Source organism: Ornithorhynchus anatinus, chromosome 8 (genome assembly GCF_004115215.2).
Source record: "Ornithorhynchus anatinus isolate Pmale09 chromosome 8, mOrnAna1.pri.v4, whole genome shotgun sequence".
Lineage (NCBI taxonomy): Eukaryota > Metazoa > Chordata > Mammalia > Monotremata > Ornithorhynchidae > Ornithorhynchus > Ornithorhynchus anatinus.
This window is the reverse complement of record NC_041735.1, coordinates 59,105,123-59,132,086: the sequence shown is the minus strand read 5'-3', so window position 1 is coordinate 59,132,086 and position 26,964 is coordinate 59,105,123. Positions and strand designations below refer to the sequence as shown.

General features: G+C 45.7%; 2 protein-coding genes across 3 annotated transcripts in view; one reads left to right on the top strand and one right to left on the bottom strand.

The window, feature by feature from the left end:
• Positions 1-16,141, top strand: part of LOC100083380 (dynein heavy chain 11, axonemal) — a 123,551-nt gene extending 107,410 nt beyond the window's left edge. Inside the window, exons 26-31 of the mRNA XM_001513893.6 lie at positions 7,421-7,663; positions 10,897-11,079; positions 11,172-11,287; positions 13,402-13,514; positions 14,222-14,362; positions 15,582-16,141. Of these exons, the coding sequence (XP_001513943.4) occupies positions 7,421-7,663; positions 10,897-11,079; positions 11,172-11,287; positions 13,402-13,514; positions 14,222-14,362; positions 15,582-15,829 (1,044 nt within the window). The 3' untranslated portion in view covers positions 15,830-16,141. The remainder of the gene's footprint in view (positions 1-7,420; positions 7,664-10,896; positions 11,080-11,171; positions 11,288-13,401; positions 13,515-14,221; positions 14,363-15,581) is intronic.
• A 68-nt stretch (positions 16,142-16,209) lies between these two features.
• The window catches only part of CDCA7L (cell division cycle associated 7 like), a 28,572-nt gene continuing 17,817 nt past the window's right edge, over positions 16,210-26,964 (bottom strand). For both annotated transcript variants that reach the window (XM_029070467.2, XM_029070466.2), the window contains exons 3-10: positions 23,820-23,954; positions 22,754-23,116; positions 20,816-20,890; positions 20,546-20,728; positions 19,701-19,823; positions 19,400-19,549; positions 18,208-18,344; positions 16,210-17,158 (exon numbers count right to left, since the gene is read on the bottom strand). In XM_029070467.2, coding sequence (XP_028926300.1) covers positions 17,128-17,158; positions 18,208-18,344; positions 19,400-19,549; positions 19,701-19,823; positions 20,546-20,728; positions 20,816-20,890; positions 22,754-23,116; positions 23,820-23,954 — 1,197 coding nt within the window. In that variant the 3' untranslated portion in view covers positions 16,210-17,127. The remainder of the gene's footprint in view (positions 17,159-18,207; positions 18,345-19,399; positions 19,550-19,700; positions 19,824-20,545; positions 20,729-20,815; positions 20,891-22,753; positions 23,117-23,819; positions 23,955-26,964) is intronic.

The following is a 26,964-nucleotide window of genomic DNA, read 5'->3' as shown; positions in this document are numbered from 1 at the left end:
GAGTACAATATAACAATAAACTGATGCATTCCCTGTCCACAACAAGCTTCTAGCATAATCTGATCAACTAATCAATGCAGTGGTTGGGGGCTCATAACTCACATTCCCTGGTTTCAAGAAGAATGTGATCTACTGGGGGAGGCAGATAAAGATTATTTTCAAATGGTGGGAGCCGGAGGACAAGCAAGGATTTATAGCAGGTAATAGAAGATAAGATCATCTGCCACTCCTGATGGGAGATTCCATCATCAGTCAGAACATAATTCTGCAAGGTTGTCATGAAAGCAAAAGGAAATGTAGGATTTCACTGATTTGCAAACAGAAACAAATAGAGTTAGTAAACATGGTTTGTGCACTCAGGGGGTTTATAAGATGATGCAGGAGTTACACTGAAATAATTTACAGATAGGAGGAAAGAGAAACAGGGACATGTGCATGAGTTAGTAGAACAAGATTGTAAGCTCCTGAACATAGAGATCATGTCTCATAGTTCTGTTGACTCTCCAAAGTGCTTAGGACAATGCTCTGCACATAGAAGGCACTCAGTACCTTCCATTACTTAATAGAGTTTTGAAGATATATACATAAGTTCTACAAGAATTTGGGGATTTACAGTTGCTCAGGTGGCAGTTGGGGCGTATAAGCTGGGGAAAGGAAAAAGGAATTAGGGACGGTCAGTGGGAGGAGATGAGATTTCAGGAACCTTTGAATATGGGGAGAGCCAATGGTCTGACAGACTTGAAGGGGGAGGGAGTTCTAAGCAAGGGGAAGAGTGTGAGTAAGAGGGTAGTAACAGGAGAGCCAACAGCATAACATAAGCAGCGTGACCTAGTGGATAGAGCCTGGGCCCAGAAGCCAAAAGGACCTGGGTTCTAATTCTGGCTCTGCCACAGATCTGCTACATGACCTTGGGCAAGTCACATTCCTTTTCTGGGCCTCAGTTGCCTCATCTGTAAAATGGGGATTAACACTGTGAGTCCCTTGTGGGGCAGGGACTGTGTCCAACCCAATATGCTCCCCAGAGTTTACGAGAGTGCCTGGCACATAGTAAGTGCTTAACAAATACCACAGTTATTATTGAGAAGCAGTGTGACCTAACGGAAAGAACATGGGCCTGGGAGTCAAAATGACCTCGATTCTAATCCTAGCTCTGCCACATGTCTGCTGGGTGACCTTGGGCAAGTCACTTAGCTTCTCTGTGCCTTATTTACTTTATCTGTCCAAAACGGATTAAGACTGTGAGTGCCCGGTGGGGCAGGGACTATGTCCACCCTAATTTACTCGTATCTACCTCAGTGCTTAGTACAGTGCTTGGCACAAAGTAAGCACTTAACAAGTACCACCGTTGTTATTATATTAGGTTAAGAGGAATGAAGTGTGTGAGTTGGTGTGTTATGGGAGAAAGCACTAGATAAGTAAACAGGGAGAGGGCTCATTGAGTGCCTTAAAGCCTGTGGTTAGGAGTTTCTACTTAATGCAGAGAAGAATGGGTAACCATTGGAGGTTTTTGAGAAGTGGAGAGACTGTGGGGGCAGAAGGATGTTTAGAAGAATTCATTCATTCAGTCATTTTTATTGAGTACTTACTGTGTGCTGAGTACTGTGCTAAGCCCTTGGGAAAGTACAATACAACAATAAACAGACACATTCTCTGCCCACAACGAGCTTACAGTATAGAAGGGGGAGACAAACATCAATACAAATAAATAAATTGCACATATGTATATAAGTGCTGTGGGGCTGGAAGTGGGGAAGAACAAAGGGAGCAAGTCAGGGCGAGGCAGAATGGAGTGGGAGAAGAGGAAAGGTGGGGGCCTAGTCTGGGAAGTCCTCTTGAAGGAGATGGGCCTTCAGTAAGGTTTTGAAGGGCGGGGGGAGAGTGTCTGTCAGATTTGAGGAGGGAGGCTATTACAGGCCAGAGGCAGAACGAGGGCCAGGGTTTGGTGGTAAGACAGTTGAGATCAAGGCACAGTGAGAAGGTTAGCACTAGAGAAGTGAAGTGTGCAGTCTGAGTTGTAGCTGGAGAGTAGTGAGCTGAGGTAGGAGAGGGCAAGGTGGTGGAATGCTTTAAAGCCAATGGTGAGGAGTTTTTGTTTGATGCAGAGTTGGATGGACAACCACTGGAGTTTTTTGAGGAGTGGAGTGTTGTGTCCTGAATGTTTTTTGTAGAAAAAGGATCTGGGCAGCGGGTTATTTTATGGACCAGAGAGGAGAAAGACTGGAGGCAGAGAGATTGGTGAGGAGGCAGATGAAGGGGTCAAGTCAGGAAGTGCCATTTGCCATATACCTACTTTGTTGTATTAGATTCTCCCAAGCGCTTAGTAGAGTCCTCTGCACACAGCGCTCAATAAACACGATTGATGGATTGCTAGTGAGGAAGGGGAGAAACCTGAACTTTTGGTAAAAAGAGGGTTGGAAAGAACAGTGTTTAGAGAGGAAAACTAGTGATGAAAGTAGAATGAAGAACTAAATTTAATGTTTGCAGACCATAGTAATCTTTAACAGTAAATAACCCCTTTTACATTAGCTGTACTTACAGATTAGCTATAGCCATAAGTAAGCAATAAGATTACTTTTCCCCTTTCAATAAAGTAAACTTATGGTGACTGAGATGTTCCATGGTGCTTGTGTCACACTTTGAAAAGTATTATGTAGACAAAACTCTCAAGAAATAGTAAGGATAGTGTGGGCTTTAGCAAACCCAGGAATGTAGGAACAATATTCAAAATAATCTCTCCAGATCCTAAAGACTTTGAGAGATTTTCACCTCTATCTGCTTATTTTCTCATAGATAAGTCCATTATCATCAATGGTATTTGAGTGCTGGCTATGAGCTTGCAGTGCACTAATTGCTTGGGTGAGTGAAATAGAGCTGGAAGATATACAGACACAAATTATTTAATTCCTGGGAGGATAAAGACCAAAGATTGTCAGTCATATTTATTTAGTGCTTTAACTGTTGGAGTTCCTCAAGGGTCAGTTCTTGGCCCTCTTCTGTTCTCCATTTACACTCACTCCCTCGGTGAACTCATTTGCTCTCACGGCTTTGACTACCATCTCTACGCAGATGACACGCAGATCTACATCTCCGCCCCTGTCCTCTCCCCCTCCCTTCAGGCTCGCATCTCCTCCTGCCTCCGGGACGTCTCCACCTGGATGTCGGCCCGCCACCTAGAACTCAACATGAGCAAGACTGAGCTCCTCAACTTCCCTCCCAAGCCTGGTCCTCTCCCAGACATCTCTATCACTGTGGATGGCACGACCATCCTTCCCGTCTCTCGGGCCCGCGATCTAGGTGTCATCTTTGACTCGTCTCTCTCGTTCACCCCACGCATCCTATCTGTTACTGAGACCTGCCGGTTTCTCCTTTACAATATCGCCAAGATCCGCCCTTTCCTCTCCACCCAAATGGCTACCTTACTGCTATGGGCTCTCGTTATATCCCGGCTAGATTACTGTGTCAGCCTTCTCTCTGATCTCCCTTCCTCCTCTCTCGCCCCGCTCCAGTCTATTCTTCACTCCGCTGCCCGGCTCATCTTCCTGCAGAAACGATCTGGGCATGTCACTCCCCTTCTTAAACACCTCCAGTGGTTGCCTATCGACCTCCGCTCCAAACAAAAACTCCTCACTCTAGGCTTCAAGGCTCTCCATCACCTTGCCCCTTCCTACCTCTCTTCCCTTCTCTCTTTCTACCGCCCACCCCACACGCTCCTCTCCTCCGCCGCCCACCTCCTCACCGTCCCTCGGTCTCGCCTATCCCGCCGTCGACCCCTGGGCCGCATCCTCCCGCGGTCCCGGAACGCCCTCCCTCCTCACCACCGCCAAACTGATTCTCTTCCCCTCTTCAAAACCCTACTTAAAACTCACCTCCTCCAAGAGGCCTTCCCAGACTGAGCTCCCCTTCTCCCTCTACTCCCTCTACCGCCCCCCTTCACCTCTCCGCAGCTTAACCCTCTTTTCCCCCCATCTCCCTCTGCTCCTCCCACTCTCCCTTCCCATCCCCTCAGCACTGTACTCATCTGCTCAACTTTATATATTTTCATTACCCTATTTATTTTGTTAATGAAATGTACATCGCCTTGATTCTATTTAGTTGCCATTGTTTTTATGAGATGTTCTTCCCCTTGACTCTATTTATCGCCATCGTTCTTGTCTGTGTCTCCCCCGATTAGACTGTAAGCCCGTCAAACGGCAGGGACTGTCTCTATCTGTTGCCGACTTGTTCATTCCAAGCGCTTAGTACAGTGCTCTGCACATAGTAAGCGCTCAATAAATACTATTGAATGAATGAATAGTGCTTACTGTGTGCAAAGCACTGTAGTAAGTGCTTGGGAGAGTACAGTATAGCAATAAACAGACACATTTTCTACCCACAATGAGCTTATAGTCTAGAGGGGTAGAGTCAGGAAAGATGGAAAATGATGGATACATTAACTATATAGCTATGTTCAGAAATGTGAAGGTTGGTTGGATGTTTGGTGGTTTTTTTTAATTTTACTGAGCGCTTACTATGTGCAGAGCACTGCACTAAGCGTTTGGAATGTACAAATCGGTAACAGAGACAGTCCCTGCCCTTTGACGGGCTTACAGTCTAGTCGGGGGATGTTCATCAGTGCCAAGGTGGATGTTGGGAAGATGTGACCTGCAGTGGTGAAATTCTATCAGAGAATGTTTCCTGGATGAGGTAGGATTTCAGGAGGACTTTGAAGCAGGGTGAATTACGGTTGTGGTGGATTTGAAAGGAGAGAAAGATCCAAGCAAGGGGTAAGGCCATGGAGTAAAAGATCAGATGCCAGAGAAGTGTGAGTGAGGGACAGGGAGAAGATGAGCTGGGGAGATGTGGAAACTGGGAGTTGGTAAAGAGATTAGAGGTGTAAAGAGGAGCGAGCTAGTGGAGAGCTTTGAAGCCAGCAGTGAAGAGCTTCTATTTGATGATGTGGGAGGTGGGTAGCCAATGGAGGTTTTTGAGGAATAGAGAGACAAGGCCCTGAGCAGTGTTTCAGAATGATGAGACTTCAGTATGGTCTGGAGGCAGGGGGAGCAGCAAGGAGTTCATTAAACTTTGGTTGCTGTCACTGGGGCCAAAGTGGATCCACAGGCCCGCAGGCTGTTTATACAAGACTAACCAGCTCTGTGAGTTGCCAGGAAGCTTTTGAAGCCAATGTGCTTTCTTAGAAGGGGCTTCCGTGAGAAAGGAGTGTTTGTTGTGAAGAGCAGCTTGGAGTCGGCCCTGCCCGGCAAGAAGCAGCTTTTAATGAAGGCACTCAAGTCTGAAGTGAGGTTCTTTGTGTCTGGGGATATCGTTTTCAAAGAGCTCCTCGAACAAGTCAAAGTTCTTATGGCTTTAAGGGGTCTGGGGAAGAGGCGGTGGGTGAAGTGGAGGGGAAGAGAGGCAAGGAGAGCACTTCTGGCATTGTGATCACCAAACGCGGCTTTCATTTTTGCTATTTAACTTTTGGTCGTTCCCATCTTCGAGGGGTTCCAGTAGACACAGTGCACAAACTGTGGGAAAGAATGGGCAGAGAGGCCAGTTCCAAGGTCTCCTGTGGAACTCTCAGAACGATCATGCTATAATCCAACCAAATATTTGGTCCAAATGACTTTGTCGCCCCACCACCACTACTTCATTTTAAGCAAATATCATTTCAAGGACTTTCCCTTTACAATGGTATTAAATACATTATCTCCATCCGGCAGACTGTGCACCCCATGTGGAACAGGGACTGTGTCTCACGTGATTATCTTGTATCTACTCCATTGCTTAGGAAAGTGTATGGCACATAGTAAGCACCTCACAAATACAATTATTACAATAGAAGCAATAAACATGACCTCTGCCTTCAAGAAGCTTACAGACCAGCTGGGAAGAAACAAATATATTATAGGTAGGATGAAGAAGGGAAAGGCACAGACACATGAGTTAGTACTTAAGTAATAAGGTATATAGAATATGTACATCAGTGCTGTGGGAAGCTGTCCCTTAAGTGCTTAGTTGTGTTGAAGTAGTACCTGAGTCATCATGAAGCGTACTTGGACCGGAGATCAACCCCTTCAGGCAGGGGACATTTGGAAGATTCGGGCGTAGGAATCGGGTCCAGGATTCCAAACCCTGGCTGGATTTTTAGGGAAACATAGCTAATACTTAGGCCACTCTAGTGACACTGAAAACTGGAGCCATAAAGGAGAGAGGAAAAGCCAGAGAGAAGGGAAATGCCAAAGGATGACAAAGGAAAAAGAAAAGAAAGGAAGCACAGGAAAATAAAAAAGGAACTATTTTAACACAATGAATTTTTCAGATAGCTAAATTTCCTTCAGGTATGTTCTGTGTTTCTTTTATGAACCCACCTATCTCCTTTAATTGTTAATGCCAGAGGGTTTTTAATGGCATTTTAATGGTTTTTAATGGTATTTAAGCACTTATGTGTCAAGCACTGTTCTATGAGCTGGGATAAATACAAATTAATCAGGTTATATTACAGTCCCTGTCCCACAGGGGGCTTGCAGTCCAAATTGGAAAGGGGAGGATTTAATCACCATTTTACAGATGAGGTAACTGAGGCACAGAGAAGTTGTGTCTTGCCCATGGTCACAAAACAGACAAGTCCAGAGCCGGGATTAGAACCCAGGTAAGTCCTCTGACTCCCAAGGCCATGCTCTTCTCTGTAGGCCATGCTGTTTCTTACTACACCATGCTTTGAGGCTCAGTGTTCAATCTCAAATCTCATCTGTGGTAATCTTTAGTTATGAAATGCAGATGCAGCAGGCCTGAGAGATACTCCATTAATACAGTGTGTAGCATCCAGTGGCGCTCAGCAATTACCATTATTAATTGAAAAATAACCCAAAGACTCGGGGCCCAGTGACAACAGGGCTGGCAGTTGCTAATATTTTGGCATAACCACAATGTGGGCAGGGAACGTATCTGTCAACTCTGTTGCATTGTACTCTTCCAAGTACTTAATTTAGTGCACCATAGACAGGAAACACTCAATAAAGCACCACTGATGAAGCAGCATGGTCTAGTGAATAGAGCATGGGCCTGGGAGTCAGGAGATCATAGGTTCTAATCCCGGTCCCGCCATTTGTCTGCTGTGTGGCCTTGGGCAATTCACTTCACTTCTCTGTGCCTCAGTCACCTCATCTGTAACATGGGAGTTAAGACTTCGAACTCCCTGTGGGAAAGGGACTGTGTTCGATGTGACTATCTCGTATCTACCGCATTGCTTAGTAAAGTGCTTGGCACATCGTAGGTGCCTCACAAATACAATTATTACAGTAGAATCGGGAGACACGATCCCTGCCCTCAAGGAGTTTACAGTCCAGCTGGGAAGAAACAAATATAGGTAGGATGCTTGACCCTTAGTAAGTGATTAACAAATATTATTATTATTATTATAACCCATTTTCTTGTGTGTTTACAGTGTGATGGGGAGTTTCTCTTGGCCCCAGGTTTTGCAGCCCCAGGCAACTTGGATTATCTGGGCTACCACCAGTACGTGGAGGAGAACCTTCCTCCAGAAAGCCCGGTGTTGTACGGGCTCCATCCAAATGCAGAAATAGGATTCCTGACTGAGACGGCAAACAACCTTTTCCGGAACCTGATGGAGATCCAGCCCAGGCATTGCTCAGTCCAGCAGGAGCTGGTACAGTTTAAAGAGGAAAAGGTTGGTGGTGTGCCTGATGTGAGCAGGAAATGTGTCTACCGACACTGTTTTATTGCTATATTGTGCTCTCCCAAGTGCTCAGTACAGTGCTCTGCACAGAGTAAGCACTCAATAAATACGATTGAATGAATGAATGCCCTGCACACAATAAGTGCTCAATAAATATGATGGATTGATCCCACAACCCAGTAATCAAAAGGGGGCATGTCATCAGCGTGGTTCAGTGGAAAGAGCACGGGCTTGGGAGTCAGAGGTCGTGAGTTCAAATTCCTGCTCTGCCACTTAGCTGTGTGACCATGGGCAAGTCACTTAACTTCTCTATGCCTCAGTTACCTCATCTGTAAAATGGGGATTAAGACTCTGAGCCTCACGTGGGACAACCTGCTGACCCTGTATCCACCCCAGCGCTTAGAACAGTGCTCTGCACATAGTAAGCGCTTAACAAATGCCAACATTATCACATCACTTCTTCTGAAGTGTAGTACAGGCAGGGAAGTGAAGTCAGGAGAGGTTTGTTCACCTTTCTGCACTTCTGGGACTGTGGGGATGTCAAGTTAATTGGGAAACAGTGTGGTCTAATGGAAATCAATTAATCAATTATATTTATTGAGCATTTACTCTGTGCAGAGCACTGTACTAAACACTTGGGAAAGTACAATATAACAGAATTAGCATAGAATTTCCCCCGATTAGACTGTAAGCCCGTCAATGCGCAGGGATTGTCTCTATCTGTTGCCGAATTGTACATTCCAAGCGCTTGGTACAGTGCTCTGCACATAGTAAGTGCTCAATACATACTATTGAATGAATAAATGAATGAATTAGCGGATACGTTCCCTGCCTGTAAGGGCATAAGGCCAGGATCATGAGACCTGGATTTTTGTTCCAGCACTATGCAGAAAGGCTGCGGGACCTTGGGCAGCTAACTTACCTTCCTTGGTCCTCAGTTTCTCATCTAAAAATGAAGTCCACCAATCAATCGATTAATGGCCAGTGAGTTTTCCTCTGGTATTTAGAAGGCATTAAATAGTGCTTCTCACATATCTTCCTCGTCTCAAGCACGTGTTCGCCCAAAGAGCAGCAAGCTTTCCAGACCATTGAGAGGCAGCAGAGCATCTTTGCTTGGTTCTCCAGGCGAGGTAAAAAGGATAGGAGGTCAGAGAATAGGGAGTAACAGTGAATGTGGGCGGTGAGGTGAGAGACAGAGGTTAGGCAGACTGCAGTTAAGAAGACCAAAGCAGTGGGGGATGTGTGAAGGGAAGAGGTCGGGTTAATATGCTGCACCGCCCCTGACACCCAAACACTGTCTGGTCCTTTGAGGTTCTAGTGCCCGGTGCCTTCCCAGAATCCTCCTTGTGTGAAGAAATTCGAGGTGGAAAAAACTGATTTATGCTGTTTATTCAGTACCGAGTGGTGATATCCTTGGATCCTTCCTGACAAGATAAACTCATTAACAGAGAGTACCCATACTGGGAGAGTTGGAGAGGAATAATAAGGAATTGGGATATGTAGAATGTTTGATAAGACCCTCCTCACAGGAAAAAATCATTACATGTGGGAAATGGCTAGTAACTATTTCACTGCCTGGGATTGTCTAGCAGGAGAGTTTGAAAGCAGAGGGAGGAAAAAAAAAGATTTTCTGTAAAGAACCAGGAATCCGGAAGTTCAGGTTTCAAAGTGTAAGTGTGTGTGGGTGTGCCTGCATGTGTGTGGCTTTGCTACCTCCCTATCATGAGTAATTCCATTCATGCTAGCACAGTTCAAGTGGATGAAGTGTTAGATTCTTGGTGGGCCCCCATCCTGAGCAGTGAATAGTGTTTCTATTTCCCTCCTAGGGACTGAATTTCTACCTGAGTTTACTAGACAAATGGGGTATTATAAGATTTGTTAATGACTTTTCTAATTGGTAAATATAATTGACCTTCATTAAGATGGGGAAATCTGTTCCAAATTCCTGAAATTTGTAGGTTAATGACACATGGGAAATATTATAAAGATATATTTCATAAAAATTTACTGGAACCTGGACATTTGTCATGACAAATATTACTTTAAAGATTTATGGTGGTGCTTAGTATTCTAGTAAATGCTCTTTGGTGTTTTCTGTAAAAAACTATTAAATCTTAGTGGAATGAGGCATCAGTACAGTTAGTTACTGGTCATAAATTTTTATGGAGAAAGGAAAGTTTGCTAGTTTATAATTTGTTAGTATGGGGTTTGAGGATTATTATTAATAATAATAATCATTACTATTTTATTGGTCTTTGTTAAGACTTGTGGAGTGTGAGCTAATGGGAAGAGCATAGGGATATGTCAAGCTTGAGTGGTTGGCAGGACATCAATGTAGAGATATCTTGGAGGTAAGAGGAAATATGAGATTGCAGAAGAGAGGCCAGGGCTAGTCAGGTAGATTTGGGAGTCAATTACACCAAGATGATAGAATTAAGAGCACATTGAATGTTCCTTTCATTTTCAGAAGTGTGTGAAAATTAGGTTTTAAATAGACTAGTCCATGTACTGATTTAAGGCTCTCAAACCTGCTGATCTTTCTTGCCTTGGATGGCATCTTGTGGGAATTCCAAAGCTTGATCATTTGCTATGGGAAGAAGTGTTTCTTTTCATTGGTTTAGAACCTACCACACCTGTCCTATTGGATTTGGTGAACTAAATAATGTTTGATCTGCCTGGTCGATTTCGTTTTTAGTGCAGATTCATCACCATTCATTCAGTAGTATTTATTGAGTGCTTACTGTGTGCAAAGCACTGTACTAAGTGCTTGGGAGGGTACAATAAAACAAATAAATTATTGCCCACAACGAGTTCACAGAAAATACAAAAATTTTATTTTGATATCTTCCCAGCTTAGCCGTATCCATTATCTACTCAACTGCAAAATAGATTCCAATGAGTCTTATTAATGCTTCCCATCTATTGAGCATTAACTGTGCCCTGGGTGATGTGCATATTATAGAAAAAAGCAAGGCCTGCTTCCTGTTGGCTTACAACTTTAAGAAATAGAAAAGCATAAAAAAGGTAGGGGCAGTAGGATACAGGATGGAGAAGGTCCCCCTAGTTAAGTGTGCTATATAATAGACACATTCCCTGCCCAAAGTGAGCTTGGCCATTTCAGCAGTATTCTGGTGGGACAGACAGCAGTGACCCAAAAGAGAGAGGGGACAGAGTGGGAACAAATCTCTCTAATTTGCTCATTGTGTTTGTGCTCCTCCTTTAAGGTTAAGACTGTCCTGGATCACATTTTGGAAAAACTTCCAGAGGAATTTAACCTGGCAGAGATAGCTCACAAAACCACAGATCGCAGCCCGTATGTTCTCGTCTGTTTCCAAGAATGCGAGCGGATGAACACACTAATCCAGGAGATCCGCAGGTCCCTAGAGGGACTAGATCTTGGTTTAAAGGCAAGATTCAATTTTTGTCCTAAGTTTGAGTTCACACTTGGCTTTGCATATTACAGGACTCCCAATTCTCTTGCTTTTGGTCTCCATTCCAGGGGGAGTTGACATTTTCTCCTGACATGGAAGCTCTGCAGTTTGCATTGACTTATGACACCGTCCCAGGCACATGGACCAAACTGGCTTATCCGTCTACTTCTGGCTTGACTCAGTGGTAAGTCCTGCACTGTGTGCAATACACTGTACCTTGCTTAGAGAAGCAGTGTGGCTTAGTGGAAAGAGCACGGGTTTGGGAGTCAGAGGACGTGGGTTCTAATCCCAGCTCTGCTACCTGTTTGCTGTGAGACTTTGGGCAAGACACTTCACTTCTCTGTGCCTCAGTTACCTCATCTGTAAAATGGGGATTAAGACTGTGAGCCCCACGTGGGACAAGCTGATTCCCCTGTGTCTACCCCAGCGCTTAGAACAGTGCTCTGCACATAGTAAGCGCTTAACAAATACCAGCATTATTATTCTCTGTGCCTCAGTTACCGCATCAGTAAAATGGGGAGTAGGACTGTGAGCCTCACGTGGGACAACCTCGATTACCTTGTATCTACTCCAGCGCTTAGAACAGTGCTTGGCACATAGTAAATGCCTAACAAATACCATGATTATTATTAATTATTATTATCTGCCAGGGGCTCATGATAGTATTTTCCTATTAGGGAAACAAAATTGTCCGACAGATGGGTGGGTGGATTGCATTGGGGTAAACAGCCGTAAAGGGGATTCTTTAGAAACAACTTATTTACTCATGTTTCTTTTGGTTTCAAATCTTTCTCAGTATGGGGAATTATTAATAATGATGGTAATCAGTGGTATTTCTTAAGTGCTGACTGTGCAGAACACTGTATTAAGTACTTGGGAGAGTACAACAGAATTAGGCGCATAATGAACTTACAATCTAGAAGGGGAAGACAGACATAAAAATAAATTACAGATGGGGTACTTGTAGAGTATAAGCATATGGACATAAGTGTTGGGTGAGAATCAAAGTGCTTAAGGGATATACAGTCAAGTGCATAGGTGACGCAGAGAGGAGGATGGATAGGGGAAATGAACACTTAGAGAGGCCTCTTGGAGATGTGATTTTAGGAGTCTTTTAAAGTTGGGGAAAGTAGTGAACTGTTGGATATAAAGTGGAAGGAAATTCCAGGCCTGAGGGCGGATGTGGGCAGGGTAGACAAGATAGAAGTAAAGAGAGTGGGATGGTGTTAGAGAAGTGAAGTGTGCAGATTGGGTTATGTACTTTGTGCCAAATACTGAGCTAAGTAAGATTAGACATAGTCTCTACCCTACTCAGGGCTCGCAATCCAACAGGGAGGGAGAACAGGTACTTTACTCCCATTTTATAGATGAAGAAACTGAGACAGAAAAAAGTGACTTCCCAAGGTCCAGATTAGAACTGGGATCTCCTAACTCTGTCCTGTGCTCATTCCATCAGAATGTACTTTATTGAATTCTCCCAAGTCCACAGCACTCTGCAATCAATCATATTTATTGTGTACTCCGTGCAGAGGACTGAACTAAACACTTGGGAGAGTACAATATATAGAGTTGGTAGACATCTTCCCTGACCACATTGGGCTTACATTCCAGAGAGGACTTCACAGAGTAAGTGCTCAATAAGTATCTACGATGGATTGAGTTTCTCTTTTCTCTCTACCTCTTCTTCCGGGGCTCCCTTCTTTCATATATAAGCGAGCCAGCAGGACTAGAGGGCCTGGAGCTGGAGAAATTTCTCCCTGGCTTCTCCTTAGAGCTTCCTGCTCCTACCCCTCCTCCTTCTTTATGATGAGGGTTTTGGCTTTTCGTGGCTCAGCAGCAAGTGGAGTCTTGTCTGGGATGAGGTTTCCAAGGAGCTACAAGTTTCTGCCACTTGCAAATGACTAGTTTCAAGAAAGACCTCCAAAATTCCTGGAACTACAACTTGGGTTGAGAGATTTCCCCTCTGTTGAAAAAGGATGAGCCGAGCCAACCGGCCCTAGGCTTGGAAATTAGAAAACGATCCCACTAACTTCAGGATATCACTTGGATCTCTTTTCAGGATTTCTAAAACATATTTTGTATTAGGATCCCATGAATCCCATACAATGTTGGGCTGAGTGGCTAATGTATGAGTATAGTGTTAGCCCTATAAACTTATCCCCTTTCTGTTATTTTCATTGTGGCAAACATAGGTGCAGCTCTCAGCAGCACATCTCAAAAAATTTTCAGGGTTTTGTTTTTAAACTCTGGTGGGAAACTTTGCCTCTTCTTTCAAACAATCCTGCTTTTTCTCCCCAGGGTGACTGACCTTCTCCTGCGGTGTCGCGAGCTGGACACTTGGACACAAGATCTTGTGTTTCCAGCTGTGGTGTGGCTCTCGGGTTTCTTTAACCCTCAGTCCTTCTTGACGGGTAAGGACCAAGGAAGCCCATTTAACTCAGCCATGATCCTGAAATGGGAAGACTCAACCTCAAATTACCATCCTCCTGCCACCTGGCTCTTCTGTTTCTGGGTCTCCCCTTGCTCCTTCCTGCCTTCCCATGGGAAAGGGGGAGCAAAGTGTTGGAAGGATTGTGTTGCTCTGCACATAGAAAGTGCTCGATAAATAGATTGAAAGATGGGCCCCTTTAGGCAGTCCTTAGCACCTTCGCCTCATTCTCCCTCTCAGCGGGAGAGTGTGGTCACTGCACCCCAGGGCAGGATCAACCTCAAGAGACGGAGGGAAGGTTGGGCAGACCCAGGCCCCTTGTCCATCTCAAAGCAGCCCCTACCCAGGGAGAATGCCCAGATCTACGCCTGCTAGCATCCGGTTTTTCCCTGAACCAGTGTTCCAAAAAGGCCAAGCCTCTTCTTTGCTCTTTACCATCCCGGTAAAACAGTTGTTGGTCTATGGCTCTCAACTGCATTATTTTTCGTTTGTCGCTCTTCAGTCGCTGCAGAGGCTTGGCCACCCCTGCCCCCACCGAAGCCATTCACTAAATGGCCCTAATTTGCCTCCACACCAGGACCAGCCCCTGGCCACAGGCATTGGCCAGCCCCGGACCTGGGGTGGGTGGAGGGGTTGCTGCCTATTTACAGAGACTGTCTTCATCAACTTTCTCTTTCTCCTCTTGCCAAGCCATCATGCAGAGCACAGCCCGCAAGAACAGGTGGCCTTTGGACAAAATGTGCTTGACTGTAGATGTAACCAAAAAATCCAGAGAAGATTATGGCCACCCACCCCGGGAAGGGGCCTACATTTGGGGACTCCATCTGGAAGGTAAGAAGCTTGAGGTGGGGAGATTGGAAAGCAAGTAATCTCCCTCCCCAGAGCTAACAAATGACCTTTGGGATACCACCAGGTTTCTGATCGCTCTGAGTTTCTAGAGCATCAAACCATCTGTCACTCCTATCACCCAAAATTTGCCAGTTGAGAGCATGGCCTATCATGGAAATAAGAAGACAGAAAGTGGACTCTGGGTTTACTTCAGCCAATTCCTAGGTAGAGTTGCCACCTCTCTTACTGGATCCAGGATTAGTGTTGGTATTTGTTAAGCGCTTACTATGGGCCGAGCACTGTTCTAAGCGCTGGGGTAGATACAGGGTAATCAGGTTGTCCCATGTGAGGCTCACAGTTAATCCCCATTTTACAGATGAGGTAACTGAGGCACAGAGAAGTTAGGTGACTTGCCCACAGTCACACAGCTGACAAGTGGCAGAGCAGGGATTCAAACTCATGACCTCTGACTCCCAAGCCCGTGCTCTTTCCACTGAGCCACGAGGATGTCTCACTCAGGAGCACAGCTGGCCTTAGACAACCTCCACACCTCCGAGTGCAGGAAGACAGTGGACTGTGCCAGGCTGGAGCCTTCAGAAAGAGACTGGAGACCCCAGATCTTGGAGATTCTAGTCAAGCACCCTAGTTTTGGACCCTCACCTTGCCTCAGCTTCAGCCCCGCTGATGCTGCAGTCACTACCTGCCACCTCGGGAGGCCTTCCTGTCCTCTCCACCTTACTCAGCAGCCAGTTATTTTCAGTTCCAACTTGAAAATGCAGTTTCCTTCCCTCCCTCCACCTCACAGCTTGCCACCCTTGGCGGGCTTTCTCAGCCTGCTTTCATTCACTCGCTCCTGTTTGCCAACAGAAGACACACCACTCAGCTGGGGGCAGGGCGGGTGGAATGAACAAGCTACTTACAAAATGCAGGAGGGCTTTGTTGTCTCTCTTGGCCTGATGTCACTGTTCCCAGTCTGTAACAGTAGATTGCTCCTGTGAAGAATCAGGCCAAGCGAACCAGGAGAGATTGTGAAATCAGGCTCTTAAACGGCTTCTCCGTGCTGTCTCGCTGGCCCTCCGCTCAAAAATCCTCCCCAACGGCCAGAAATAAAGGGAGAGAGGGATGGATAAACCTGGAACTTTTTTATTGCGACATACAGACACTTGGACAACGCCAGGCCTCTCACCCTCCCCAGCATTTCCACTTTGAATTTCCGTTTTAGGTGCGAGGTGGGACGTCCAGGCGGGGGTCCTAGCTGAAGCCCGGCTCATGGAGCTAAGCCACCCGATGCCAGTCATCTTTGTAAAAGCCGTGCCCGTGGACAGGCAGGAGCTCAGGCATACGTACGAGTGTCCCGTGTACAAAACCAAGTCCCGAGGCCCCACCTACGTCTGGACCTTCCGGCTGAAAAGCAGACACAAGGAGGCCAAATGGACGCTCACGGGAGCGGCGTTGCTGCTGGCAGTGTAGAACAAAGAACCACAGTGAGTGTCCCTCCGCGCTTCTTGCCTTTCGGGGGGCTCCCTCTTCGCTACCCGACTGACCGCCCTCTGCCGCAGTTCATGCTACTGCCGGCTGGTGTGTACATTCTTCTTTTCGCCTTCAGCTTAGACCCTTCCTCTGGCATTTCCCAATGCTCTGGGGTGGGAGAAAACATCCATCCAATGAAAATTTAGACAGCCAGGATGTGTGTTCAAGCTTGAAATTCACAAAGCTCCTCTGCTCTTTCTAAAACATTATGTCTCTTTCTTGATATAGAAAATAAAAGTAACTTTTATAGTTTTTCAGCATCCAGACTATAATTAAAATGTATCTCTATAATTTTGAAAAAAAACAAAAAAAACACACTGTTGGCTGAAAGCCTCCCTGTCACTAAGCAGGGTTTTATTTGCTCTTGCAGATCTTGAGAAAGTCAAAGAAATGGTTTTCTTCTACCTTCTTTTCCCATCTGTGGTTTAAAAAAATAATTAAAAAAAGACACCCCCACCCCCAACAGCTGGCTCAAACAGCAGCAGGAGACCCTCCCCTTACAGAAACTCCTCTTAATGAAAAATGCTCCAGAGGCTCAGGGTTTCAGACAGGGTCCAGCTGCTGGTAGTTGGGTGGTATTTTTCTAAAAGCAAGAAAGGCAACACACTTTCAAAATTAAGCCCCGGACTTACAAGCTTTTGGGTTAATTGCACTTCGGAATAAACGAAAATTAGATTACAAATGGTCAAGCATTTAAAGGAGTAGTACTGGAACTACAGTCAAAACAGGCAGGCCGTGGTTACTCCTCAAAGACGACGTTCCATAGAAACGTGAGTTTCTGAATGAACACCAGCTTCAGGCTGAAGTGAATAAGGACAAGACAACCTCATTATATAAACAGCTATATGCCTGAGGTGATCAAAGTTTTCAGAAGACTCAAACAGATTCTCCCTTTAACTAAGATGAGCGGTGACCGCCAACTCTAAAATCTCTCTTGACTGAAAATTAACCCCAAGCCATCTTGTGCTTTCATTTATAAGCCATTTTTTCCAAAACACAGTGACCGTGAGTGTAATATTTAAGTATCATACACACTCACATACGGTATGTAAGATTCCTCTACTAAGAAGTTTTCCTGAGAAATCTTTGCAAAACTATAAACCATTATTTAGAATGAAACAAATATTAGAATACACTGAAGTAGTATATTCTGCCTGCTGGCCCAACACCAATTGGTGTAATAATATCTGTAAAATCTTGAACTTGCAAGGTGAAACAAGTTGTAATCCTTTTGCCGCCTACTTGTCTTCTACCAGCTGCTTCTGTAGGCTGACAAGAAATAAAGAAGAGAGCAGTTGCAATAATAGGGAAAGAAAGGGTCACCACCCATGAACCAACCTCACCCCCTTCCCCTATAGCATGAAGGTTGCCCTTCAGCCTGTGTTTTTTTAAAAAAACTATGAAATCCTGTGTCCTGGCCTTAGAGACGGGGATCACCTGACACTACTTTAACTCAAATTTGAAAATGAACCAAAGGCAACAGTATCTAATGCCTCACAGATTGAAATGTATGCATGAGCTATGCTTCCATTTATCAATCAATGATTATTACTGAGCTCCTACTGTGTGCAGAGTCCTGCACTAAGTGCTGGGGAAAGTGCAACACAACTATTGTAGATATGATCTCTACCCCCGTGAACATTACAGTCTGGAGTGGGAGACAGACATTAAAATAAATTACAGATAGAAATGGCAGAGCGTAAGGCCATATACAAAACTGCTGTGGGGCTGAAGATCAAGTGCAAATGGGGGTACAGATTTGAGCACACAGATAACACAGGGAAGGGTAAGGAAGGGAAATGAGGGCTTTTCATTCATTCATTCAATCGTATTTATTGAGCACTTACTGTGTACCAAGAAGTGTACTAAGCGCTTGGGAAAGGCCTCTTGGAAGAGATGTGATTTTAGGAGGGCTTTGAAAGTGAGTAGTGGTGGTGTGTTTGTGGATGAAGGGGGAGGAAGTCAGAGGGAGACAGTGGGCAAAGAGCTGGCGGCAGGGCAGACGGAGGCACTCTCCTCTGCTCATCCCCCCCCCCCGTGGACGAGGGGATGAAGCCACGGCCTTGCCCGGGGCCGGCGCCTCAATGTGTACTTCACAGGCTCTGATGATGTCAGTTGGACCCAAACCGTGGATAGCAGCGGGAAGGTGGGAGCTACTATGTTGTAGGACTACCTGGGCCTCTGCTAAGGTGGGATAGGTAGGTGAGTTTTCAGTGTTTCTGAGACCTAGCTGCAATGACATTTTCCAGGACCACGCAATCACTAATGGGGCATAAATATGGCAGCGGGCTTTAACATGCTCTGATTGGCAGTCTTACCTCTCCAGGTATTCTTTGACATTATTATAGCCATAAAACTTGGCCAAATGGATGAGCATTCCGGTAGCACAGCGGCCGTCCCGTCTGCGACAGTAACTGCAATTGCAGATCCCACGGCACGGAGGACACTCCCAATCCTAAACGACAAACAGGTGATTAGCGCAGTGGTGCCAGAGGCTGGGGGTCGTCTCCCACCAATCACTGGCATTTACTGTGTGCAGAGCACTGTACTAAGCTCTTGGGAGAGCACAATACAGTAGAGTTGGTAGACATGATCCCTGCCCTCAGGGAGCTTAGTGTGTTGCTCATTCCACAACATTCCTGGAAAAGAGGGACACCTAACACAAATCTTGGTAAAACAGCCCCATCCTGTTTTATGTGCCAAAGTGGCCAACATTAACTCCAGAGCTCACGTTTCCTAAAGCAGAGGCCCCGTCCAACTTCCTCAACCTGCCAGGGTTTGTTCTGGTTTTTTTTTTTCTTAATGGTATTTGTTAGGCACTTACTATGTCCCAGGCACTGTACTAAGTGCTGGGGTAGTTACAAGTGACTCAGGTTGGACACAGTCCATGTCCCACATGGGCCTCACGGTCTGATTCCCTGTTTTAGTGATGAGGCAACTGAGACAGAGAGAACTTAAGTGACTTGCCCAAAGTCACACAGTAGACAAGTGGCAGAGCCAGGATTACAACCCGGGTTCTTTCCACTTCCAGGCCCATGGTCTGTCCACTGGGCCATGCTGTTGATTCCCCAAGTGGGGCACGGGCAGAGCCAAGAAGGGTACAGACCTCAGTGTGCAGAAGGGGAGAGCAATAACGATCATTTCCCCGGAACACCGTCAAGGCCCAAAAGCTGTTCAAAGAGCCAAGTTCCAGTCTCCTTTGACCCCTGGGGACCTTTCTCTCATCCCCCAGACTGTTCTCACAGCTTCAGCCCTCCCCAATTATCAATCAAGCAATGCTACTTATTGAACATTTACTGTGGGCAGAGAACATGTCTGCTAATTCTGTTGTACTGTACGCTTCCAAGCACTTAGTACAGTGCTCTGCACATAGTAAATGCTCAATAAATACCATTGATTGATTGACTGATTGAGAGTAAAATCCCCTAATAGTGCGCTAGTGAGAAGATCTGTTCTGGCTGCCCTGTGTACATTACATCTAGGCTCTAGGCAACAACACCAGCAACCTACCGGGTCCAGGAGCGCCTTCCTCACGTCTTCCCCGTAGCGATTGCGGAGACATGGCCCACAGAACTGCCCCCTCACGCCCCCACAGCCGAGGTTGCGACACACTGTCTTTGTGTCTAGGGTTTTCTGTCGACACTGATGACACGTGTTGCCCTGCAATTCAGAAAAACGAATTCTGAAAAGACTCACTTGCAGACACGGAACGTACTTCATGGTGCTGGGGAGGCCATCCTCCTTCACCCCTCTGGGTACAAACTGAGAAAGAAGTGTCCCCTAGAAGTCTCTAGGAGTTAAAAGCACTTACCAAAACTTTATCATAGATTTTATCTCTAACAGTAATTGCCACGTTTTCTAAATCCTCTTCCGTTATGTCTTCCACCGGTCGGAACGAGGCCCATCTTCGCTTTCGGTGGACCCGGACTTTCCCCTGTAAAACAATTCAATGCCTCTCATCTCTTCTTGGGCCATAACCAGCTAGGGGCTCTAGTCCAAGTTGCTGGGTTCACATGGGATTGAAATGGAATAAAGCACATTTCAAAACTGGGCCCTAGTAGTTTTTGTCACGGGCACCTATGGCCGGATGGGCTGTGTCCCCAGTTGCTTAGTTAATTTTTGCTCTCATCTCTGGTAACACCAACCTGACCAGTGTACACCCTGATGCTCGAAACGGGAATGGAGCGGCTCTTCTAGACAGGGAGCCAAGTTAGGATCAGGAAACAAGCAGGCAAAACTGAAAACCTGCCCACAGCTACTAACAACAAACAACAGCCCTTGTGCGTGCCCAGTGTGATCAGTACTACAGGTTCCACCACTGGCCTTTATTCAGCAACACACACACAGCCCCTTAGGTGAATTTCAACTTCACAGCAGTCATCTTTGAGCACCGGCAGCTATTGATTTATATTTACATATTCCCCATCATTTATATAAAGGGTATGAATAAATATATTATAGTTATCTAGCTATTGAACAGGTTTTAATGAGCAACTCTCCAGCCCCTTTCCCTCCTCCCTCTGCCCTTATTCTTCCTCTCTGTCAGGCAATTTTGGTTTTGGCACCCTCTTAGCCTGGGTGTGGGGTAAAGGGGATCTGTATGACTTCTTCCCAGCCGCAACGCAAAAGAAGAGAGAATTCCAACTGGAAAAGTACCCCACTGAATTTCTTCTTAAGAAGATTCTGCCTTCGGTACGTGTTAAACTGTTCGGCAAACTGAACCGCCGACATGGTGAAGTTTTCCAAGGCAAACTTCTCCGGCGGCCGAGCACTCCGGGCTGGGTTAGTCCGCCGCTCCAGGGGGCCTTCAGAGAATGTCCTTCTTGGGGTTCTCTTTTTCTGGAAGGCGAGAGGGGAGAACTTTCCATTAGGCACTTTCTGAGAACAAACGCAAATAGCAGAGAACTTCAGGACCTCTCTACTTACGCACGGAGTCGTGGTTGGTGTTTGCACTGGAAACAGGTCTGGTAAGGAGTTCAACTCTGCCAGTAACTGAGCAAGCTGGAATGGTAAAACACAAGGCTGTTAAACACTTGTTGATGGCAGGGAATGTGTCTGGTTATTGTCATATTGTACTCTCCCAAGCAATTAATACAGTGCTTTGCACACAGTAAGCCCTCAATAAATACGAATGAACTGAACATGTTGTACTTGACACCAGAAGGCTTCATTACTGTGGATCTGCCCACATTTCAAGAACACTCAGCAATGACAATAGTAATAATAATGATGATGATGGTATTTGTTAAGCGCTGGGGTGGTTACAAGCTAATCAGGTTAGACACAGTCCCTGTCCCACATGGGGCTCACAGTCTTAATCCTCATTTTACAGATGAGGTAACTGAGCCACAGAAGTGAAGTGATTTGCCCAAGGTCACAGAGAAGACAAAGTGGTAGAGCCAGCATTAGAACCCAGGTCCTTCTGACTCCCAGGCCTGTACTCTATCCACCAGGCCAGGCTGCTTCACAAAGTTCTAGGTTTAAGTCACACGTGAAGAGGACTCTGCAAATATGGTTCAAATCTTCCGAGTCTAAAGAGCTTTTCACTTCCAACACTTTCAGCAAAGAATAGGTCCTCACTGAGCTATTCACCCAGCTAAAATGCCCAGGCTTAAAATAATCACCTCTCCTCTTGTGTTGACAGTTCTCTTCAGTCCAAGTGCCTCAATTCTCCACCAGCGAATCGCTGAAGTCATGGACCTGAATGGGTCAACCCGCTGTTTTTCCCGAATACGTTCTTGTCCCAGGGAAGGTTGAGTTCTCTAGTGCACTTCAACAGGTCTAACACCAGATTGCTTGGCAGGTTGGTCTGGCCTGCCAATTTTCCTGTTTAGCAGGAAGAAGTGAGGAGAAAGCAAGTCTCTTTCCCAGTACAGAGCATGTGAGGGGCACACTCCACTGCCACAGCCATCACAGCCGGCGCAAGACGTCTTTACAGAAAAAACTGTTTTGGCAGATGGGTATCTCTGGAGTCGGGAATACCAGCCCTACAGGCCAGATAGTTGGAGGGGAAGGGACTCTGGGGTACATAAGGCTCTGGTGGGAAGCGTAGGGTAGAGCATAGTAGTGAATTTCCCCTTAGGTCCAGGCCTCTGCCTTCCAGGGTCTGGTCAAAACCTTCCACTCTCTTCTCCTCCTGAGGTGGCTAATTTTATCTACATGGGGCAAGCTGGCTGACAAGCCAGTGCCTAATCTTCCGGACAATCGCTCAAGGAGTTGATTTGCTTTGAATTTCAGTACAATTCTGGCCCCCCAGGAATTTCACATTCTTACACTAAAGTCGCTCTAACCATTTCAGCGTCTTTGCCAGAGTCTATTTATAACGGCACCACCCAGGGAATCTATCAGGTTTCCTCTTCCAACTAGAGAAAATTGCTTTATGCTTTGGAAGGGAAATAAGTATAGAACTAAAAGAATTTTTTTTCCAGATTAAGCGACAAGATAGACATATGGCCTAGTGGAAAAAGGAAGGGGCTGGGAGTCAGAAGGACCTGGGTTCTAATTTCAGCTCTGCCAATTGCTTGCTGTGTGACCTTGGGCAGGTCACTTCTCTATGCCTCAATGTACATCATCTGTAAAATGGGGATTAAGACAGTAAGCCCCATTTGGGATTTGTACTATGTCCTACCTCATTAGCTTGTATCTACCCCAGCATTTAGTGCAGGGAATGTGTCTATGATATTGTACTCTTCTAAGCACTTAGTACAGTGGTCTGCACACTACGGGTGTTCAATAAATATGACTGACTGACACAAAGTAAACACTGAAAAGAAACCTGCAGAATTTCTTTGGGTTGGGCTTCGAATACCCTGAGTAAGTTTCTCAAACTGACCTGGGGAGTTTGCAGGTTGCTAGCTTCCTTACCATGGCTTTGTTTTCCTTGATGTTCATGGCCCTTTTCAGCAGCGCGTTGGAGTTCTCCTGAGCCCGCTCTCTCACGTCCTCCGACTCTGACTCCGAGGTAGATCCGCCCATCCTTCTCTCGGGTCTACTGCTTTTCTTCCTCCTAAGAACCGTTGGGGTCTGATGGTTTTCTACACGTAAACTGGAAAATGATGGCTCAGGAAACTTATTTTTCACCTCTGATTTACTTGCTGACTTCTTTGACGGAAACTGAAATGCTACTCGAAGACCAAAACTGCTTCTTCTAGGGGTGACCTTCTTCTCTTCTTCCTCATCGCTTTCCAAAGATATATTGTCTTCATCACTCAAACCGGATTCCATGAGCTAAAAAATAGAGGAAGTTGGAGGGAGCGGGGGAGAAGAGAGATATATATATATAGAGAGAGAGAGAGAAACAAAGAGAGAGAAAAACAAAGAGAGAGAGAAAGAAAGAGCCCATTATATCTTCAGCAATCTACACCATGACCTAAACAGACACCACTCTAGGTCTGTCACAAGGCAGGAACCCACCACCAGAGAAAAGACATCACCTTAATTTTGGCTGATTGACCCCTAAGGAAACTATAGAGCGATTAAAACCATTGAGATATCTTGAGAGCCAACTAGATCCCAACTTTCAAAGAGCAATCCCCTGGGAAAGGATTTAAGAAATGTACAAAAGTAAATGTCCACACTATTTCAGTTCTCTGAGTTTATAAAGACCATGGGTCAATCAGCTATGCCTTCATTTTGTTGTTTCTGCCTAACACTTTTCTGGCCTTTCCAGGACAATGATGCACCGGACACTGGGTAAAGGAGAAGGAAAGGCAAATCAGGAAGTTTATTGCCCCCTCCCATCTTAATCCGTGTAACTGATACAAGTTACACCTGACCCTGTATACCGACTAAGGAAACAGAATCACATTCAAAGAATACGCAAAAATGTGTGATCAGTGATGCTTTTACATCTCTCAACATGAACATTTCCATGAGACACAGCTGGAGAGAAAAGTCAGATTAGAGTAAAATAGTTGCTGCTAACAATTACCATTAGTTCAGTGTTACTCTTTCTGTCCAGCTCGCTCTGGGTAAACCCTTCAAAATCTTCACTCTCTGAGTCAGTGTCTTCCGTGAAAATTCTCCGTAGCTCTTCAGTGAGGTACTTGGACCGGAAACAGACATCCTGGTGAATCAAACACAAAATACAAGTAAAGCAGAGAGCTCCCCTACATGAACGTTGTGGACAGCTTTTCTAATCAAAAGCACGTGTCCATCAATTCCATCACAAGTCAGCCTGTTCTGATTCATTCGAGCTAACTCCTGTGAGCACATGAAGGTGGTCAGAAAAATCTGCTTTTTGTGATAACTGATTAGTGCCATTATACCCAGAATGGAACACACCTCACTCCACATCCTCTGTAGTAAATAATAATAATAATAATAACTGTGATATTTATTAAGCACTTAAAATGTACCAGGCACAAAACGTAGCACTGGGGTAGATATGAGATAATCCGGTTGGACACAGTCCCCGCCCCACAAAGCGCTCACAGTCTAAATCTCGATTTTACATATGCCACAGCAGATAAATTGCAGAGCCGGGATTAGAACCCAAGTCCTTCTGACTCTCAGGCCTGTGCTCTATCCACTAAGCCACAATCCTTCTCTGGTCAGAACTCCCACCCCTTTCATATCCGACAGATCGCCACTCTCCCCACCTTCAAAGCCGAACTAAAATCATCTCCAAAAGGCCTTTTGTACTAAGCCCTAATTTCCCCTACTCACCCTCCTTCTTCTTTTGCCTATGCATGCAGATCTGTACCCCTGGACACTTGATATCTATCACACCCTCATCCTTACAGCATTTGTGTACACATCCTCATTCTCTTCCATTTCCCCTATCTGTAATTTATTTTAATGTCTGTCTCCTGCCTCCAGACTATAAACTCCTTGTGGGCAGGGATCATGCCTACCAACAATATTGCACTGTACTTTTCCAGGGGCTTAATAATCAATCAATGTATTTACTGAGCATTGAACAAAGTGCTTGGGAAAGAACAAAAGAGTTAGTAGACACGCTCCCTGCCCACGAGGGGGAAACAGAACTTGAAAGACCTTAGGGATATGGGAAATAGTAGAGTATAAGACTATTTACTAAAGTATTGTGGGGCTCGGGTGAATATCAAAGTGCTTAAGGAGTACATAGCCGAGTGCATAGTCAACACAGAGGGGAAGGCAGGTAGGGGAAATAAAAGGCTTAGTCTAGAAGGCTGATGGAAAGTGATGTGATTTTATGAGGGTTTTTACAGTGGGGAGATTCCGTTGGGGAGAGTGGTGGACCTGTCAGATATGAAGTGGGAAGGAGTTCTAGGCCTGAGGGAGAATGTGGGAGAACGCAGAAGTACAGTGCTCTCTCTGCACAAAGTAAACGCTCAATAAATATCACTTATTGATTGTAGAGGCCAGAAGAGGAGAAGGAGGCATGGGGGGACAATGGAGCATTTGCCCCTGATGAAGGGAAGAAGGAAAGGGGAAAGGACCCTAGCTGACTTCCTCCCACTCTCCCCATTTCCAACTTTTGGAACATTCCTTTTGCCACACCATCTCCTGCATCCTCCCAAGGTCACTTGCTACAGACAGGGAGGGATAGGAAAACCGAGCAACTTTAGGAGAAGAGCCCTCATCCTCACCCCCACCCCCACCCACTCAGTATGGCTCGGGAGTCGGATGACTTGGGTTCAAATCCCATCTCTAGTGGCCTGCGGTGGGACGCTGAGAATGTCATCTACCTTCCCCATGTCTCAGTTTCCTCACCTGTGAAATGGGGATTCAATTTCTATTCTTCCTACATAAATGGTAAGCCCCATGTGGGACAGGGACTAATGTCAGATCTGATCACCTTGTATTAACCTCAGTGCTTAGTACATATTAGCACACCCACACTTAGAGAAGCAGGGTGGCCCAGTTGAAAGAACACAGACCTGGGAGTCAGAAGACCTGGGTTCTAATCCTAGCTCCTCCACTTGTCTGCTGTGTGACCTTGGGCAAGTCACTTAACTTCTCTGTGCCTCAGTTCCCTCATCTGCAACAAGGGGATGCAATACCTGTTCTTACTACTTAGCCTGTGAGCCCCATGTGGGACCTGATTATCTTAGATCTATCCCAACGCTAGTACAGTGCATGACATATAGTAAGCGCTTAACAAATACCACAATTATTATTACTTGGCACATATTAAGTACTTAAATACTAGTGTTATTATTATTAACCAATTCTGTTATATTAATTAGCTCTCCCAAATACTTAGTACAATGCTCTACAAACAGTAAATGCTCAATAAATACCAGTGACTGATCGACTGATCGATCGATCTCTGCTGTGTGTGTATGTGTGTGGAGGAGAACGGGACTTGGGGGAAGCCCAGAGTTTGGGGCCTGAGGCCAGGGCCCTTAGTCCCTAAATAAAATCCCAGCTCCACCACGTGTCTGCTGTGCAATCTTGCACAAGTCACTTCTCTGTGCCTCAGTAATGTAAAATGGGGAATAAGACTGTGAATACCAGGTGGGACAGAGACTGTGTCCACCCTGATTAGCCTGTATCTACCCCAATGCTTAATTCAGTGCCTGGCACATAGTGATAATAGGTTAATAAATACCATAACAAAAAAGTACAGTGATGGGAGGCTCTAACTGGCATCCCTGCCCCGGGACACAACTCCGCAAGCTTCGGCCTGGAGAAGTCGTCGGCTTCGAGACGACGGAGCCACAGATGCTCTTCCCAGTGGGAGATGCTTGGAGAGGAAAGGGCCAAGGTCACCCATCTCCCTCACCTTTTTGCTCTCAGAGAACTAGAGCAGGAAGAAAGCTCCAGCTCGGCTCCCACCCCAGCTATTGCCTCAAAAGCATGATTTCCTCATAATAATAATAATTGTGCTATTTGTTAAGCGCTTACTATGTGCAAATCATTGTACTAAAAGCTGGGGTAGATACAAGATCAACAGGCCCCTCATGGGGCCCACATCCTAAGTAGGAGGGAGAACAGGCATTAAATCCACAGATGAGGCAACTGAGGCATAGAGGAAGTGAAGTGACTTGCCCAAGGTCACATGGCAGACAAGTGGCAAACCCAGGATTAGAGCCCAGATCCTCTGACGCCCAGGCCCAAGATCTTTCCACTGGACCTTGCTGCTTCCC